The following is a 20,126-nucleotide window of genomic DNA, read 5'->3' on the forward strand; positions in this document are numbered from 1 at the left end:
GCTATCATCTAATTCTATGGTTATTAGTGTCATTAATTTGCTATTGACTTCAACCTTGATATCTTTATCAAAGTACTCACTGTCTTGGACTGAATTTTCCACTTGAATTAGTTTTAGTAGGTATCCCAAACTTATCCAAAACAGACTTTTTGGTTTATTTCCTCAAATGTATCCTTTTCTCATGTGTTACCATCTCATGGCAGCACTGTTCACCCACTCGGTTAAGCCACAGACGACATCAATTTTTCGCTTTTCCCCCCTCATACCTCCAGTCCATCAGCATCAGTTTTACCTTTACACTATATCCTAAACCTTGCCATTTCTTGTTGCTCAGTTTTGTCCTAGTATAAGCCATTATTATCTCTCGTCTGGACTGTTGCAGTTGTCTTCTAACTGCTCTCCCTGATTCCACCCTTTTCTCCCTCTAGTCTGTAGCAGCTAATGTGATTTTTTAAAAAAGTAAATAACACATTACTGTTGGCTAGAGGCTATCAGTAGCTTCCTGTCACACTTAGAATAAAACCCAGAGACCTTACCTACCTTAGCCCGAAAGGTCCTGTTTGATTTCCCGCTTCACCGACCTAATCTTCCAATATTTCCCTGAGCTCCAGAGGTGTGGCCTTTTGCTATTCCTCAGAGATCAAGTTTTTCACTTGCCTTAAGGCTTTTATTTTTTATTTTCTTCCGGCTTAGAATGTTCCCTACCATCATATGATTTCTTCCTTCATCACTTAGATCTCTGCTCAAATCTTCAACACTGTCTTCCCTAATTGCACTATAAAAATACAGCCTTCTATTATCACTTTTTTTCCTTCTTTTTTGCTTTATTTTTCTTCATAGCACTTATGCTTTCTGAAATTATTTATTTATAAATCAACACTTGTTTACTGATTATTTCCCAACTATAATATAAGCTCCGTAAAGACAGGGCATTTGGTGTTTTTATTGCTTTAATTTCCAGCATTTGGAACAATGAGGCTCAGTCATGTGTTACTGATGTACCAGCAGTGATTGTTTAGCACACGTAAGAGCTCCTTCCCGGTAGCCACCAAACTGTAAAATACTTACGAATAATCCACATGATGTGCAAGACATGGGTGAATAAAATCATAATGAATCTTTACTTTAAAGGCTTTAAAAAAAAGACCTGAGTAAAATGCAGAACCGTGTTATGCTGCTGGCTGGAGAACTTAATGTCGTAAAGATGCCCATTCTCCTTAAATCTGTGTTTTAGTGCAGTTCCAAAGATCTACACTTTCTTTTTTCCCCTCTCAAACTTGCTGAGCTTGAGTGACTAAGCCTGCATAGTCCTAAAAAAGGGTGAAGAGGGAGTTTATCTACCACATCAAAAAATATTGAGAACTTTTGTAATTAAGTATGGATGGTAGTAGCTTGGAAATTGGCTAATAAAACAAAATAGAAGTTAGGTTTTATAGGATTCTTGTAGGATTTTGATGTATAATAAAGATGAGAAAAGAATTATTCAGTAAGTTAACCTTTCCATATTAAGTAGACGACATGATTATAAATCTTATTTTGGAGAACATTTGTAAAGCAGTGATACCCATTAGGTACATTTGAGGTGTGTGGTGTTCTTTTAGTCTTATAGTTAGGGATATAGTTAACTATGCCCTAAAGTCCCCTTCTGTTTCAGAAAATATTTCCTTCATTCCTTGATAGCTTAATTTTTTGATCTGATGGTGTGTTTACCTACCTTATCTTTAACTTATTACTACTTCTGCTATTTCAATATGTTGTCTTTCCCTTTTTGTTCCATTCCCAATATCATGTAATTTCCTTAAACTTCCTCTTGAACCATTGGTTATTTAGAAGTATATTTAATTTCCATGTGTTTGGAGATTTTCATATCTTTATGTTGTCACTTTTTGGGGAGGGCGAGGTGTACTCAGATTTTAATCTCCTTAAAAATGGAACAGTACCTTGGATGTTTTTTCCTCTTTCATGATGCTGATTTTTTTTTTTTTTTTTTTAGAATTCCCCCCTTTAGTTTCAGCTTGCCTGCTTAAGCCCTCCTGATTAGATTAGAGCTATGTGTTTTTATCAGGAATACTGCATAACTAATGTGTCCTTAGTGCATCTCATCATAAGGGACGTAGTAGCAGTTTGGCCAGTTATTAGTGATGTTAACTTTGATTAATTGGTTAAAGTGATAGCCGGTAGATTTCTCTGGCAATATACTTTATTTCTTTGTAATTATTAGCATTTCCGGGGAAAGACTGAGATTGTATAAATATCCTACTTTCAAAGCCTCCTACTTGGTGGTTTTAACAACCACTGATAATTCTTGCTTGAATATGAATACTAGGGTAGTTGTAAAATGGTTTTCGATTATTCCTTCTCTGTTTATTAGTTGGCATTCTACTGCGAAGAACATTTCTTTCCTCCTTCCCCTTCATTCATTTATAATATCGGTATGGATTCAAGACTTAAACTAGTGTGTTTTACATCATTACTATTACTCATTTTAATGTTCACTTTGGTCAATGGGAGACTCTTCAAGCTAGTTCCTATGTCCTTTTGATAGGGCCCCCATTAGTCTTTGAGCAGTGGGGTTTTTTCCCTTGTGTGAGATGTTCTAGATAAATCTTGTACTTTTCTTGCCCAGCCTTGGAATTGGCTATTTCTCCAAGGAGCTCTAGTATCTTTTGGGAGGGAATAGTTTTAAGAAACAAATATTTAGGTGTTGCTTCTATTTGTTGCTGGTGGGGTGACACTGCTTCTAGATTTTATTTTTAGCAGAGAGAAGGAGATATAATTCACGTACCACACAATTCACTCATTTAAAGTATGCAATTCATTAGATTTTAGTGTAGTCACAGATTGCTTGACCATCATCACCATGATCAATTTTAGAATATTTTCATCACTTCATAAAAACCCCATACCCAATAGCAGTCACTCCCCATTTTCCCCAATCCCCTAACCTTAGGCAGCCATAAGCCTGCTTCTCTTTCTATAGATTTGCCTGTTTTGGACATTTTATATAAATAGAACCACACTATATGTGGTTTTTTTGACTGACTTCTTCCACTTAGCATGATGTTTTCAGGGTTCATTCATCTTGTAGCAGGTAACAGTACTTAATTCCTTGTCATTGCTGAATGATAGTCCATCGTTCGGATGTACTACATTTTATTTATCTCTTCACTGATGGACATTTGGGCTATTTCTACTTTTTGTCTATGATCAATAGTGTTGACACACAAATTGTTAAAATTTTTCATTTTTGAATTACTTTGGTCTACAGAAATGTTGAAAAGGTACTACAGAGAGTTCTTTATTTCACTGTGGTTAATGTTTTATGTTACCATAATACATTTGTCAGAACTAAGACATTGATATTGTACATTGTTATTTACAAAAATCCATATTTTATTTTAATTTCACTGGTTTTTATATTAGTGTGCTTCTTTCATTTTATGATCCAATTTAGGGCACCACATTGCATTTAGTATATGTATTTTAAAATTATGTGTTCATATTGGTGCCCCTAATTCCATTCTAATACAGATTCTTACTTGCCTTCTCCCATCCCATATTTACATCTCCCTTTTCTCACAGCAAGAACTCAGGTTTCCAGCAATTGTTCAGTCATAGAATACATAAAGAATAATTTCAGAATTGCTACAACCATACCAGAAAGCCTTCTAAGTAAAGCTCAAAATTTCTTTTCAGTTCTTCATGTTAAGTTGCTCTAGTTACTTGGATTAGTTCTTCTTTCATTCTCTTCTATATAGTTATATCATCAATTTGATATATTGTTAGGTTCATTGGCTCATGTATCTCTAATAGTGAAATTAGGTATTTAACCGGGCCAGTGTGTTTTTTGAAAGGGGATTTAGGAATTTTTCTTTTCTAGACTTTTGAGTGAATAAACCCTGCTTATGTGTTTTGTATGCTCTTAGTAGAGTTTAAGAATTTTGAATTAGTTGCCAATCTTTTAAAAGTTGGGAGACTTACATAAAAATCTTGATTTCTGACTCTTGTAAAAAAGCAAAAAGGAAGTTCTAGTTTTGCTAAGTCCATTTGGCAACAGTTGGTTGGATCTGACTATTAGTTGCTGCCTGTGTTCTTTAGTTCCCATGACTCTTTTATCTTATGACTTCTTTAGGCATTTGTGTTTGCAACCCTTCTTTACAACCCTCCTTTACAAAACTTTCAGTGGCAGGTGTAGCAGTACAGACTTACACTGTTTTATATTCTGAAAAAGGAACTGATTGTATCTGAAATGACTTTTTCAGTTTTGTAGTTTCACTACCCAGCCAGTGTAGCTGATATTGCTAATGCTTTCTAAATGCGATCACCAAGGTCCTATTTTAAATTGCTTAGAGGTAGCAAATAATTTTCATAAAACCGTATTTTCTTTGTGTATTAAACAAAGTTCATCATTCATTCTGCATGGTTTGGAACACCAAGGAACATACAGATATTTATGAAGCTTTTAAACAAGTCATTTTGTTGCGTGAGAGGATTTATGTAAACCCTTGCCTTGTAAATTGAAGTTAGTGACATTTCGTTGATGTCAACAGCATTTATTTATTAAAATGTATGCCATTCTAAACAGTAAGGTGAAATGAAATTGATTCTGAAAGATTACTTTAGCTATAGTTGGAAAAAAGAAATTTAATTATTAAACTATGTATCTCAGTTTTTACAAATATTTTAATTTTTTTCAAAAGCTTTGTTAATACACACTAAGTTTTACCAGAGATAAAGGTCATTTCATAATGATACAGATTACTTAAAAGAACATGAAAATTCTAAATGTTTATGCCCTTAATAACAAAGCTTCAAAATATGTGAAGCAAAAATTGATAGCACTGAAATAGACAAGTCAACAATTCTAGTCAGATTTCAACACCACTCGCAATTCATAGAACAAGGGAACAGAAAATCAGCAAGGATATAGTCGACTTGACCAACACTGATAACCTACTTGGCCTGCTGGACATTTGTAGAGCTCTGTGTTTAACAGTAGAACACACATTCTGCAGTATTTATCAAAGTAGATCATAATCTTAGCCATAAAACTGGTCCTTGCTAAATGTAAAAATTCAAGTCATACACATAATAGTCTCTGATCACAGTGTAGTTAGTTAGAAATCAGTAATTAAAGATTCTTGGGAAATTCCTAAGTACAAAATTTGGAACTTGAAAAACATACTTTTAAATAGCCCATTGAACAAAGAAAATACTTTAAGAAAGGGAAATTTAAAAGTATTTTGAACCGAATAAAAAGAAAACACAACATACCTGAATCTGTGACACCAGTAAAACTTTGCCTGGAGAGGGAGTCATGAATTAAATACCTGCATTAGAAAAGAAGAAAGATGTCAAATCAGTGACTTCAGCTTCCACTTTAAGAAATAAGAAATATAAGAGCAAATTAGCTTTTACATAAACAGAGAAAAAGAAATAATGATGATCAAAGTAGAAATCAATGAAAAACAAAAGCAATAGAAAAAAATCAGTGAAACCAAAAGCTGGTTTTTAGAGATCAGTAAAGTTGAAAAATTTCTAGCCAGACTCATCAGGAGAAAGGGAAAAGGCATGGATTACTAATATCAGGAATGGGAGGGGTGACATCACCATATATTCTAGAGATATTAAAAGAATAATAAGGAAATTTCATGAACAACTTTATGCCGGTAAATGTGACAACTTGGATGAAAAGGACAAAATTTTTGAAAGACACTACCCTTACCCCCTCTCCCTCTTATCCTAGACTCTTACTAGGATGTGGACTTTGGAAGGTGCTTAGCTCATGAATGGGATTAGTACCTTTCTAAAAGAGACCCAGAGACATCCCTCACTCCCTTCTGCCATGTGAAGTTACAGCAAAAAAGATAGCCTTCAGTGAACTAGGAAGGCAGCCGTTACCAGACACCGAAGCTACCAGTGCCTTGATCTTGGACTTCCCAGCTTCTAGAACAGTGAGAAATAAATTTCTCTTTATAAGCCACCCAAACTGTGATATTTTTGTATAGCAGCCTGAATGGACTAAGACAAACACAAAGTATGAAAATTTACTCCAGAAGAATTTCAGTAAACTTTATAGTAGTCCTATATGTGTTAAAAGAATTGAATTTGTAGTTAAAAACTATACCACAATGAAAAATCCAAACCCAGATGACTTCACAGGTAAATACTATCAAACAGATAAGGAAGAAATAATACTAGTTCTGTACATACTCTTTCAGAAAATTGAAGAAGAAATTTTTCCCAACTCATTATGTGAGACTAGCATTACCTTGCTACCAAAATTGCATAAAGACATTACTAGAAAACTACAGACCAATAATTCTCATTAACATAAAATTTCAAACAAAATTTAGCAAATAAAATCCAGAGTATATGAAAAGGATAATATATCACGATCAGGTGGAATTTATCTCAGGAGTGAGTGCAGGGTTGGTTAATTTAAAAATTAATCGGTGTAATTCACCATATTAAAAAGTGGAAAAAGAAAAACCATCCTATCTCAGTAGATGCAGAAAAAAATATATAATCCAATATCTGTTCCTGATAAAAGTCTCAGGAATAGAAAGGAACTTCCTTAAATTGAAAAAAAAAAAAAAACACTTATGGATAACCTACAAGTTACATCATGTTTAGTAGTAAAAGAATGAATGCTTTCCCCTAAGATTAGGAACAAAACAAAGATGTCCACTCTCAACCCCCATAGCCCCGATTTAAATCAAAGAAATGTGTATTAAAACAACCTCCCTGTACCAATTTTACTGTTAACAATTATAACAGTTACTGTTAACACAATAAACATACATACAATTATAACAGCCATTGGACCATAGATACATTCCTGTTGCCATGGTAAATTGCTGTATTCTTTCCAAAAGGAAAGAAGGTAACATATAAAATTGGTTACTCAGCCCTTTATATACTCAGAATTAGGAAGCTGACTCCAGGACTTTATAACAACAGAAACCCTAAAGTTTAATATGCAGAAATGATTATTGATACATTTTCTCTTTTTTTTTTATTGCGGTAAAATATACATCTGTAATATTTATCATTTCAACAATTTGTGAGTATAAAATTCAATGGCATTAAATGCACTGGCAATGTAGTATAACTGTTGCCATCATCTATATCCAAAACTTTTCCATCATTCCCAATATAAACTTTATACCCATTAAACAATAACTCTTTATTCTCCCCTCTCCCAGCCCTTGCTAATTTCTATTTTACTTTGTCTTTCTTTGAATTTACGATTTCAAGGTACCTCATATGATATGTGGAATCATATAATATTTGTTCTTTGTCTGGCTTATTTCACTTAACAATGTTTTCAGAGTTCATCCATGTTGTAGCATTTATCAAAATATTCCTTCTTAATGGCTTAATAATTTATTGTATGGATGTGCTACATTTTGTTTATCTATGCACCTGTTGATGGACACTTGAGTTATTGATACCTTTTGGATATTGTGAACAATGATGCTCTGACTAATGATGCTGAGCATCTGTTCATGTGGTTATTGGTCATTTGTACATTTTCTTTGGCCACCATTTCTCTTAAGCACTGTGCTTGCACATTCTAGCTAGTGAGAGCAGTGAGGCAAGAAAAAGAAATAAAAGGCAACTATTTTGGAAAGAAATAAATAAAATTGTCTTGATTCATAGACATTATTTGTGTAGAAAATTTGATGGAACTTACAAAAAAGGTCTGCAACTCATAAGCAGCTTTAGCAAGATTGTGTTATATAAGCTCAATGAATAAAAATCAATTATATTTTTATGTAGTAGCAATGAACAACTGGAAATTGAGTTAAAGGAAACAATGTCATTCATAGTAGCATCTAAATTATTAAGTCCTTAAGGATAAATCTGAAAAAATGTGAGAGACTTATTGTACACTATAAAACATTGATGAGATAGATTTTTAAAAATCTACATAAATGCAGAGCTAAACGTCATTGATGGGTTAGAAGACTCAATATTGCCAATCCTTTAATTGACCTACAGATTCAACACAATCCCAGTTAAAATCCTACTAGGCATTTTTTTGCGGGGGGGGGGGAGGGAGGGTGCGGGGGGGGGGGAGGCGGGGAGGTGGAAATTGACAAGCTGATTCTAAAGTGCCTATTGAAATGCAAAGGACCTTTTTCAAAACAATTATGAAAAAGAGAAGAATAACACTGCCTGATTTCAAGCTTTATTATAAAGCTACATTAATCAGGACCATGTGATACTGACATAGAGACAAAAATAGATCAGTGGAACAGAAAAGAGAATCCAGAAATAAACATACACATATTGGAAGTTAATTTTTGAACGAAGGTACAAAGGCTGTACAGTGAAGAAATGATGGTCTTTTCAACCAATGGTGCTAGAAAAATTCGTTGTCTATATGTAGAAAGTGAGCCATGATTGTACCTCACACCATATATAAAAATTAACTGAAAATGGAGCGTAGACCTAAATGCAAAACTTGCAGTTATTAAACTTTCAGAAGAAAACATGTGAGAAAACCCGTGCGACTTTGGATTAGACCTTGGATTAGACATTGATTTCTTAAATATGACCACACAAGTATGATCCATAAAAGAACAGATTGACAAATTGGACCTTATCAAAAAATAAAAACTTCAAAGGCTCTGTTAAGAAAAAAAAAGAAGCCACAGATTGGGAGAAATATCTGTGAAGCATTTATTTGGTAAATGCTTGTTTATGTGGTAAATGACTTGTTCCTAGAATATATAAAGACATTTAAAACTCAATAAATAGAGAACAAACAATCCAATTAAAAAATTGGGAAAGAATTTGAACGGCAACTTCACTGAAGAAAATATATAGGTGGAAAATAAGCACATGAAAAGATATAGTTATTAGAAAGACAAGTTAAAACTACAGTTAAGTATCACTGTAGAGGTGTTAGAACGTCTGAATTAAAAAGACTGACCTTACAGAGTATTGGAGAGGATGGGGAACAACTGAAACTCTCATAAACTGATGATAGGAATGTAATATGGTACACTCACTCTAGAAAACTATTTGGCAATTTTTTAGAACTATATATACCTACCAGGTGATCCAGTCATTCCATCTTAGAAATTTACTTAAGATAAATGAAAGCATATGTCCGGAAGGCTTGCACATGGGTGTTTATGACAGCTTTAATAGCCCCAAACTGAAAATAATCCAAATGTCTATTATACTGGTGAATGAATAAATATTGTGGCATATTCAACAGTGGGCCACTATTCAGCAATAAAAAGGAATGAACTATTTGTATAAACAACAACATGGATGAATCTCAAAATAATTAATGTGAATGGGAAAAGCTAGACAAATAAAGAATACATACTATGTGATACCATGTATATATATATCAAGTCTAGAAACCAACCTCTAGTGACAGAAAGCAGATTACTCATTCTCTGGAGGGCAGGGCTAATGAAGGAGTATAAGAAAATTTTGGTTGTTGATGGGTATATTTACTATCCATCAACACTGTGGTTCTAGTAATGGTTTCACAGGTGTATATATTTGTGAAAACTTAAATTGTACACTTTAAATATGTATATTTTATTGCATGTAAATTATACCTCAATAAAGTTGTTTTTAAAAAAATAAAAAAAAATCCATGGAATATTTAAAACCTCAGAAGGTTAATTTTATTTTTAGAGTTACAGAGTTTAAAGATAATAGAAATCTTGATTCGAAGTTCATGTTCTCCAGGTTTCCAGCCATGTAGTGCCTAAATCTCTTAATGCGTGTATTTTGTCTTTTTTGGTTATAGTTTTTTATGTTCTGTCTGGTATTTATATATGAAATATTTAATGATTCCTAAACTTAGTTTACATGATGTTTATATAAAGTTCCTTAACTGTAAGGGACATATTTCTAACTGGATTAAGAGACTGGTTTTAATTTTATTTATTACCATTACCTTCATTTTTCTGTGTGTGTGTGAGAGACCTTGAATAATTGATGATGAACTCAATTCATTTGTTTAAATATGAAGCTTAGTTCTAGGACTTCTGTATTTTAAAAGAATTTTTTAAATGGTCCAAATATTGTTCATTAAGAGCATTTTGCTCACAGGAAAGCACCATAGCCCACTTCTGACAGTTCGATTATTCTTAACAGAGCCTTAAACACATGAAAGTATCGTAGTTCCCTTACAGATGAATTGATGCTGCAGATTTGTGCTTTGTAGGAGATAAAAGCTGACAGGATGGTATTAAAACAGGCTTCTTCTACAGCATGGCAACAATTGGATTATAAATCCAGCTGGGAAGCGTGCTAGTTGATCACTGTTAACTCAAGAGTATTTTAATTTAGTCAGGATAAAGTATTTTATTTAATTGGTGTCTTCTCGTTTTTCCTCTTCTAGGAAATACAGCAGCCATGATAGAAGACAAAGGGCCAAGAGTGACCGACTACTTTGTTGTGGCAGGTCTCACTGATACATCTACTCTATTGGATCAAGAAATAAATCGTTCAGACACTAAGTCAACTGGACCTAAAGCTCCGATTACAGACATTGCAGTTATTAACAAATCAGCTGGGGAAACAGTGCCTGAAGGTTACACCTGTGTTGAAGCCACTCCATCAGCTCTCCAAGCAAACTTGAACTATGGAAGTCTGAAAAGCCCAGAACTCTTCCTCTGTTATAAGAGAGGGAGAGAGAAACCACCCCTTACTGACATTGGGTATGGTGATTTATTTTCTTTTGCTGTAGTGATGGGAGTAAAACTTATTTGAAGTACTTGGGAATAAAAATTTGAAATTCTGGATAGTTTTATTATTTGTTACTTCAGGTTGAAGTATTATAAGATCTTATATTACATGTCTCTACCTTTACTGAATTTCTTTGCATTCTACTTGAGTCATTGGATCAATTCATTACAAAAGAATATTGAAATGAAGGCATTAGAGTCTGAAATGTACTTCCATTTCTGTTGAACATTTCAGATAAGCTTATTAATCAAACAAAAGAACAAGAAGCTACAATAAAAGACAGTAGTTTTTAAGGAGCTACATGGGTTATATGATGAGTTTTTTGTGAAGCCCTGACTTTATTAAGAAAGGAACATTCCTGTTTTAAAAAAATATTATGCTGTGTGAGAGGAGAATATCTACAATTTAGTGCTTGGAGGAGGATATTTATAATTTAGAAGAAGTGTAGTTGTTATGAGGTATTTATTTAATATCTAGTTCTTAGCCAGTGAAGAACATTTTTCTTCGTTAAAGCCTTTTTTCCAAAAATATCTATACTGACTCTTCTGTAAAGCTGTACTTTTAGAATAGCTATAATACTTTACCATATATATGTGTCATGTAAGCTGTTCTATTTATTACAATTACCATCATTTAGTCAAAACATAGGTATTCGAGAGCATCTTGGGAAAAATTTGGGATCAGCTTGTCTATTAACACAAAACATGCCACTGGAATTTTGATGGGGATTGCATTTAATGCGTAGATCTATTTGGGAAATGTTGCCATCTTTACAGTGTTAAGTCTTCCAATCTATGAACATGTGATGTCTTTCCTGTTACTTAGGTTTTCTTTAATTTTTTTCAGCACTGATTTGTGGCTTTTAGTGTACAAGTCCTTCACCTCTTTTATTAATTTTATTCCTGAGTATTTTCTTGTATGGAATTGTTTCTTAATTTCTTTTTTTGGATTGTTCACTACTGGTGTATAGACACAGCTGAAATTTAACTGTATTAATCTCATACCTGCAATTTTGCTGAATTTATTAGCTCTAATAGCTTTTGTGTGGATTTTGGGAAATTTAAAAAATATATGTAGAATCATGTCCCCTTCAAACAGAGATAGTTTTACTCCTTTCTTTTGTAGTTTGCTTTATTTGTCCCCCTTGTCTTTTGTTCTTTCTGGAACTTACACAGTACAGTGTTGAATAGCAGTGGTGAAACCCTTGTCTCATTTTCGATCTTACGTAGAAAACTTTCAGTCTTTCACCATTGAGTATGATTTAGCTGTGGGTTTTTCGTAAATGCCATTTATTATGTTAAGGAAGATTCCTTAATGTGATGTATTTCATCAGTTGATTTTCTTATGTTGAATTTCTCTTTTTATGTAACCATAATACCATACCTTAAATGATTAATTCCTTAATATCATATATTCAATTCCCTGATTGTCCCATGAAGTTGTTTTTTTAACCAGTTGGTTGCTGGGTATTCTGTTGATAGTTATTCAGATGTTAGGAGAAGTTGTGAGCTGCCGTATATGAGCATCACTTTTTATGTTCATCATCTTCACTGTTATAGTAGAGCTCTGGTGAGATTTTCCTAAGGTCCTCATTATGTTCAAATTTCCAAAGCCAAAGGATGATTCGTCCTTATCTTACTTTACCTTTATGCAGCATTCATTTAACTCCTTTAGTATCATCCACCCTGTATAGCCTCTGTGATTTGCCTTTAAGTCAATACAATTAGGTTGGTTGTTGTGCAATTTTTAAAGATCATTGGGCACAAGCACCAGGTTAGAAAGAATTGAGAAATGATTGGCAGTTGAAGTAATAGAGACTTTTGTTTTTGAAAGCTTTAGTTTGAAGAAAGGAGAAGATAGTTATGGGCCTTGCTCTTCAAGGTAGGGTCCGTGGACCATTATTGCCCTTGGTTCTGGGAGCATGTTAGAAATTCAGAATCTCAGGTATTACCCTAGACTTACTGAATCAGATTTTAACAAAATCCCCAGAAGCCATAGTTCAGGATACCTGAAGGCAGAGGGGATATAAAGTGAAAGACTGTTTTTTAACCTTTCTCCCAGGGGATAGCTTTGAAAATTTTTATATTAAAGGAAAGGAACTAGTGGAAAAAGAAGAACTGAAGCATAGGAATAAAAGGAGATACTTGATAGAATAAAATAATGAAACCAAATAAAGGTGTAAGTCGACAAATGACTGGATTAGCCTTTAATGTGAGGGGCTTTTCCTTTAAGAAGGGGAAAGGAGGTTAAAATGAGTGTGCACACAAATTATTGGTTGCAGTGGAGTGATTCAGGACATGTTAAGGATTTACTCTCAATTTCTTTTTATTTTCCCTGTGGTTTTCTTAAGAAGATAGATAATGTCCATAGGAGGACAGTTGAAGGGAAACCAGCCAGGGACTTATGTCTTAGCCCTCATCGTTCCCTCTGTTAGCCATCCTTAATAGGCCATCTTTTCAATCCACTTCCCGCCCCCCCCTGCCCTGCAACCGTACAGTCATAATTGTCATTGCTTATGGTGCAGTGGCTCAACTTAAAAATAAAATGGTGACTTAGATAATTATACTTAGATGCTTTCAGGTTGCAAGTGGCTCTTTCCATATACATCTTGTTCCCTAAGGAATCTAATTTTTCTTACAGGGTAGTTTACTTACCCACGTTTGCTAGAGTCTTTTAGCTAATCGTGATGGTAAGTGTTTCTCTCTAGATCAAATAATTGTTAGTGTCTGGTAACTTAAATGTTTTGACCCGTCCTCTCCACAAGCACACTGGTGAGATTTGGAAAACCTGTTAGCCACTTTAAAGACAGGAACCCATCTTAAATTTAACTAAATATGAAACACTGTTGTCAAACTTTTGACCTTTTTGATTTATAAAGTGAGATATTTACAAAAATAGGGGGTTTTTTTGGTCAAAGGTGTTAACTAAGTTAAAATATGTAAGATCTGATATTCCTTCATAATGTTAAATACTCTATAAAGTATAATTTAAACAGGATAATATATATTAGATATGTTCATTAAGATAAAGAGTCGCAGACTCCTTACTGTTCAGAGTTGTTCTTCCATTTATCATATTCATTGACTTATTTTTGAAGCTTTTCAAACATACATAAAAGGTAATAGAAGTTTTGCAATCTCCATTTTATTTTTTTCTACATTGCTTTGGCTATATGGGTCCCTTGCATTTCCATATGAACTTTAAGGACATATTGCCAATTTCTACCAAAAAAAAGGGCAGCTAGGATTTAAATAGGAATTGTGTTGACTCTGCAGATCTGTTTGGAGAATATTGATGTCTTACCGTATTAAGTCTGCCTGTCCATGAGCATGAGATATCTTTTTATTAATAAAGGGTTTTTAAAGGTAAAATTTTGACAAGAATTGCAAAGGAACATTTTGTGAAAGTGTCTGACTATATGTTAAAACTTCTAGGAATTGATCTGAGGATGTTTGATGTTGCACTTTTCTTGTTTCATGTTTCTTGTAATAAGCAAGAAAAAAAAATCAGAGTTCTTTGATCTTATTTACACATCTTAAAATTATATTCTAGCTGTTGAAAAATGGTGAGAGATTTATAATTCCCAAAGTAATAATTTTGGTTTTGGTTTACAATTAAGATTTGGGAAACAGTAGAGCCAAAAATATTTTTTTTGTTGTTATTTTCAAGAAGAAAACCTGCATTAACTTGAAATGTATTTATGTGTCTACATATTTCTTTCTCTCCTTTCTGCTATATAGGGTTTTATATGAAGGGAAAGAAAGGCTTATTCCTGGATGTGAAGTGATCCAAGCCACACCCTATGGTCGCTGTGCCAATGTTAACAATAGTTCAACTACTTCACAAAGAATCTTTATTACTTATCGAAGGGCTGCTCCAGTTCGACCTCAGAATTCCTTGGCTGTAACTGATATCTGTGTTATTGTAACCAGTAAAGGAGAAACACCTCCTCATACTTTCTGCAAAGTTGACAAAAACTTAAATTGTGGAATGGTAAGAATAAAGTTGTTTCATTTTCTGGTTCCTTTTTTTAAAAAGGTTGATTTTTAGATACTTGTTTATTATTGGGCATATAATTTATTCTCAGTTTATATTTTCAAGATCGTTTTTATTTTTAGGTCTCTAATTTTTATGATTCATAATAATTTAAAAAACCCTTAGCTCTTTGATGTTTTAGAATAATTTCATCCAGAAAATGGATAAAGTCAGGGAATTAATATTATTTTTTAAATGCATGTTAGTATAGTTTTATTAACTCTTGGTTTCAGTGGTGTCTTTTAAGGACAACTGCAGGGAGACCAGGTGGGGACTTCCATTATATTTATTTAAATATTGTAGTTTTTCATATTTACTTTACAAGGACTCTAATGAAGAAAATTGAACATATACATTGATATATAGTTTTGTAAGACTAAAGTGTATATTGAGTCAAATTTATTTTGAAAAATATGTCTATATCAGACCAATAGTTAGCTTAAATGTGGTATATGCAAAAATGTCTAGTGTACCCATGGCTGTTATTCAAGACAGGTTTGCCTCTGGAGGTAATGACCTTATAGCACCCAATGCCCCCAGTATTTCCTTAGTTTGGGCTCCATTGCTTTCTCCACTTTGCGCTGTCTCTTTCAAATGTAGGCAGGTCTGGATGATTGCAGAATTCTACACTTTTTGAAACTGCCTTCATGTCAGTTCAGTATTTGTGGCAATGGTTTTTTTACTCTTTTAATAGTCTCAACTTCATGTTTTGCTGTACTTTATTCAATATAGTCTATTTGATAAACATGTTTTAAATAGAATTCCCTGAATAATCAGAATTTTTAGAAAATAGTCAACAAAAGGAATTTCTTTTTTAATCATTTGTCTTTTTAAAATCTAATTTATATTTTACAGTGGGGTTCCAGTGTCTTTCTATGTTATAAGAAATCTGTGCCTGCTTCTAATTCAATAGCATATAAAGCTGGTAAGTAAATTTTAAAAAATTATGTAGCTTTTGTTGCACATTAAAATTTGATTAGAAGAGGCAGTGTATGCGTCCCTGTGTAGTTTGTGGAAGCGATTTATTCATAAATTGAATTATCTATAATTTTAGCATGTAAAAACATGTTTTTTAAAATACATTACATACTACAAGATATATTAATTACCCCTCCCCCAAAATGTTAATTAAATCAGAACTTTCAGTCCAAGCAAGCATTTGTGGAATAAACATTCAAGCTTTTAGTTCACACTAATAGATTTAATAGTTCAGTGGAAAACTGCTTACTCTCTGACCTTTTATATTTTGGCAATCTGAAAGGTGTCAATCTGCATCTTTACTTCTTATATTTCCTTCTCTTATTTCTGTGTGTCTGATTTGAAACCACATGTCACTTGCCATGAAAGGTGGACTTGCTTCCTTTCTCCCATGTTGCAAAGAATCAGCTATATGGAGGAGAGGAGGGCCTGAGAAACTTTTCTGCCATGACGTGTTTGAGAAATCTATCGCCACATTCTTACTGCACAGTAAAGTGTCAAGGGCTGTAAAGATTTAAGTGTGACCTCTTCATCCCACTGGTATGGTGGGATAAAAACTGAAAATACAGGTATGGTCCAGTTGTAAATAGAAGAGAAATAAATACTGGAATACTGTTTTGTGAAAACAGGCAGTGTCAGATACTTTTTGATCATGCACATTTTTTGAATAGTTTTACTTCAGAGAACTTAGGCAAATTTATATCTGAAAAATCTTGATTGTGCTCATGAAGACATTCATACTAATGAATCAAACCATTTAATTTATAATATAAAAGTAAAGGCAGCTACTAATAATTATAAATTTAGTATCATTTAAAAATGTTACACTCTTAATATTGCTGTAATGTATTGATTGTATGTGATTTCCTAAAAAGATATATATATATTTTGGTGGGAAGAAGTGTCACTTTAAAGAAAACCTATAGAAACATGCTTTGTGAAAGTATTAAGGTATTTGATATAAGACACATGTTTTAGAATACAGAGTTTTAGAGACTGAATTTGGACTCAGAAATCTACTGATTTTCGAGTGTTTATCTTAGATGTGGTCTGCTAATTAGAGCCATCAGAGGCTAATAAACTAATGCCATGTAATTACTTTATTCCGAAGGGGCTTCGTTATGTTTCTCAGGGTGCCCCCTGCTCCTTCTTCCTGGTCTCACACACACTGTACTCAAAAAGTTTCTCTCTCGTTTACTTTTTATGTTGCATGCTTTTTACATTTCTTCTCTCTTAAGTTGAGTTTAGGGGCTTCGATATTTATTTCCTTGGCATTATTTCATAACATTTATCCCTTTTCTGAATTTTTTACAAAAGACTAACTGAAATAGTTGGTAAATTTTCCTCCGTGTTTCTTAACTATTCTCTGTAAGATGTTGGAAGTATGTAGAAGAAAGTACATTAAGGTCAGTGAACCAGTATATTTAATATATTTTAATGTTACAATGAACTGAAAGTTCATAGGTTACAAAAAATAAAGGGTAAATTTGTAATTTATTTTAATTTCTCATACAGCAAGAGAAAAATTGATTTTGAAATTTTATACATAAATATTTCCATGAAATTTGCTATTAAAATATCCTAATAATGTATCACATATAATTTATGGAAAAGTATTTAGAAAATTTTATTATTGTCTCCTTTCTCCAAAAGGTTTAATTTTTAGATATCCAGAAGATGACTATGAGTCATTTCCACTCTCAGAATGTGTACCTCTCTTCTGCCTTCCTATGGGAGCTACTATTGAATGTTGGGATCCCCAAACCAAGTACCCACTTCCAGTTTTTTCAACTTTTGTCCTGACAGGTTCTTCTGCTGAGAAGGTGTATTTTTTTTCTCTTTTATGTAATCTAGTTTGTCTATGATTTAATCCTATAAAATTGTTATTATGATTAATAATAAATTGATTATTATTAAGTTTTATTTGAATGTTAGGGTTATTTGGACACAATACATTTTGGTTTGAATTTGTACTATAATGCCCAAGGTGAAAAGACAACATGAAAATTGCTATCAGAATGCTTATACCCCTGGAGCTTCTAAAGAAGCAACTATAAAGTTTTCTGGAGAGACACCCCCAGAACCCAGACCTCAAGATGAGATTATAGTAAAAGTTAGAAAACATAGTTACCATAGGCAGGATCAACAAGACACAATACAAAGCTGGATTAGACCCTCAGGATATTGAAAGAAGGACAATATGAAGGATATTATAAAACAGATATCTGATCATAATGATTTAAGACCTAATAGAGGGGCTCAGCACATCAAGAAAGAACAGGATATTTTGAAAAATGCATAGATTGGAAAAAGAATGAAGTGTCTGGAAATGAAAAATATGGTCTTTAAAATTAAAAATTCAGTGGTTTAAACAGATAAGACATACATGAAGGGAGAATTAATAAAGTGGAAGATAGGTCACTTTAAATGTAGGCCAGAAAAATGTAAAACATAAAAGAAGTTTAAATATGTACAGGATAGTTTCAGAAGGACCAATAGATATTTTGTGAAGGAGAGACTAGAAAAGGGAGAGGCAGCATATGAAGAGCTAATGGTGGAGAGTTTTCCAGAGTTGATGAAAAATTGAGTCTTCAGAGTAAAGATACCCTGAACCCTCAATAAGAAAAAAAAATACAAAATCACCTCTTTTCATATTATAGTGAAACTGTGGAACACTAAAGACAACAACAGAAATAGACATTTACTTTCAAAAAACAACTATTAGATTGGCTCGTTTCTCAGCAACAACAGTGAGGGTCAGAAGACAAATAATATATTAAAATGGGGTGAGAGTAAGCAAAGATAGTTTAGTGGCATACAGAAAGCACGAGCTGTAAAAAAAGTTGAATAATAGGACCTCATTGTAGTTAAGAACATCTGTTCATTCAAAGGTACTAATAAGAAGATGAAAAAGCAGGCCACAGGCTGAGAGAAAATAATGTGATATATATATTCAAGATGGGTCTTGTATCCAAAATAAACATAGAATTTCTATATTATCAGCAAGGAAAAGGAGCAGAATGCTTATAACTGACCCAGCAGTTATACTCCTGAGCATATCCCAAGGAGTATGAGTGTATATGTCCTTTAAAGACATGTATATGCTTTATTTGTAATAGCCAAAAAATGAAAACATGTGTAAAGCAGTAATAATGGTGTAGCATGATAATTTAAAATAAATAATGTTAGGAAATAAAAAAGTAAATAAAACTAAGATATAGTGGAACTTTAAAATGGAAAAATTTCTTAGGAAATTTGAGAAAGTAGGCAATTTTATTGAAAATTATAACCAAAGCCGACTCTCATGGCTCAAACAAAATATATCTGTGGCCTCGTTATATGGCCACTTAGTTACAAGTTTACAACAATTGTTATTAAAGATAGTGAAGGTTAAGATCGAGCACAGTATCTGGAACATAGTAGGATACTGAGTGAAGGCCAACTATATTAACTGGATTGCTTACAGCTAAGCTAACTCTTTAGCTTAATAATTTACAGATTCTCTCATTGAAAACAAACGAATGAAAAATTTAAGGTCTTCAAACACTTGAGTTACCAAGTTTGACCAGTAGAGAACAATAAAGCCTCATTGAAATGCTTTTGTTATATTGCTTGTTAAAAACCTCTGAGATCACTTTGAAGTAATTGTATCTGAGAGTGTTGTATCTGTAAAGACAAGGATCATCTATAATTACTAATCGTTGTAAGATTTATATAAGTATTACTATCTATTTTGAGAACTTTTCATCACTCTAAACAGAAGCTTCCCTCATCCCGTCCCAAGTCCCGGATAACCCATATTCTATTTTTTGTGTCCATGAATCTGCCTATTTTAGGTAACTCATATAAGTGGAATAGTGTAATATTTGTCCTTTGGTGTCTAGCTTCTTTCACTTAGCAAAATGTTTTCATGGTTTATCCATGTTGCAGTATCTATCAGAATTTCATTTTTAAGGATGAATAATATTCTATTATACATATATACCACATTTTGTTTATCCATTCATCTGTTGGTAGACATTCTGGTTCTGCCTTTTGGCTATTGTGAATAATGCTGCTATGAACATTGGTATACAGCTATACATTTGAGTTGCTGTTTTGAATTCTTTTGGGTATACAGGTTTCCCCTACTCTCTGAAAGTAGAGCATTCCTATGAAATCTTTTGCAAGCCAAAATGGAGCAAAGCAAAGAAACAATTACTATTAATTTATATAGAAAAATTTTTGACCATTCCCAGATCCTCAAAATCACGTGCCAAACCATTCCAAATAACACATAAAACCTAAAATAACACTAAAATACAGTAAAAGCAGGAATGATATGATAAATACCTACCATGTTTTATACACCCATCAATCTATTCAAGCAATGGAATTTCCATTTT

General features: G+C 33.1%; 1 protein-coding gene across 2 annotated transcripts in view; it reads left to right on the forward strand.

Moving 5' to 3' along the window:
- DENND4C (DENN domain containing 4C) overlaps positions 1 to 20,126 on the forward strand; it is an 87,488-nt gene that overhangs the window by 12,052 nt on the left and 55,310 nt on the right. For both annotated transcript variants that reach the window (XM_036218367.1, XM_036218366.1), the window contains exons 2-5: positions 10,382 to 10,700; positions 14,469 to 14,721; positions 15,619 to 15,688; positions 17,395 to 17,564. In XM_036218367.1, coding sequence (XP_036074260.1) covers positions 10,396 to 10,700; positions 14,469 to 14,721; positions 15,619 to 15,688; positions 17,395 to 17,564 — 798 coding nt within the window. In that variant the 5' untranslated portion in view covers positions 10,382 to 10,395. The remainder of the gene's footprint in view (positions 1 to 10,381; positions 10,701 to 14,468; positions 14,722 to 15,618; positions 15,689 to 17,394; positions 17,565 to 20,126) is intronic.

This window comes from Rousettus aegyptiacus, unplaced genomic scaffold (assembly GCF_014176215.1).
Source record: "Rousettus aegyptiacus isolate mRouAeg1 unplaced genomic scaffold, mRouAeg1.p scaffold_m13_p_3, whole genome shotgun sequence".
NCBI lineage: Eukaryota > Metazoa > Chordata > Mammalia > Chiroptera > Pteropodidae > Rousettus > Rousettus aegyptiacus.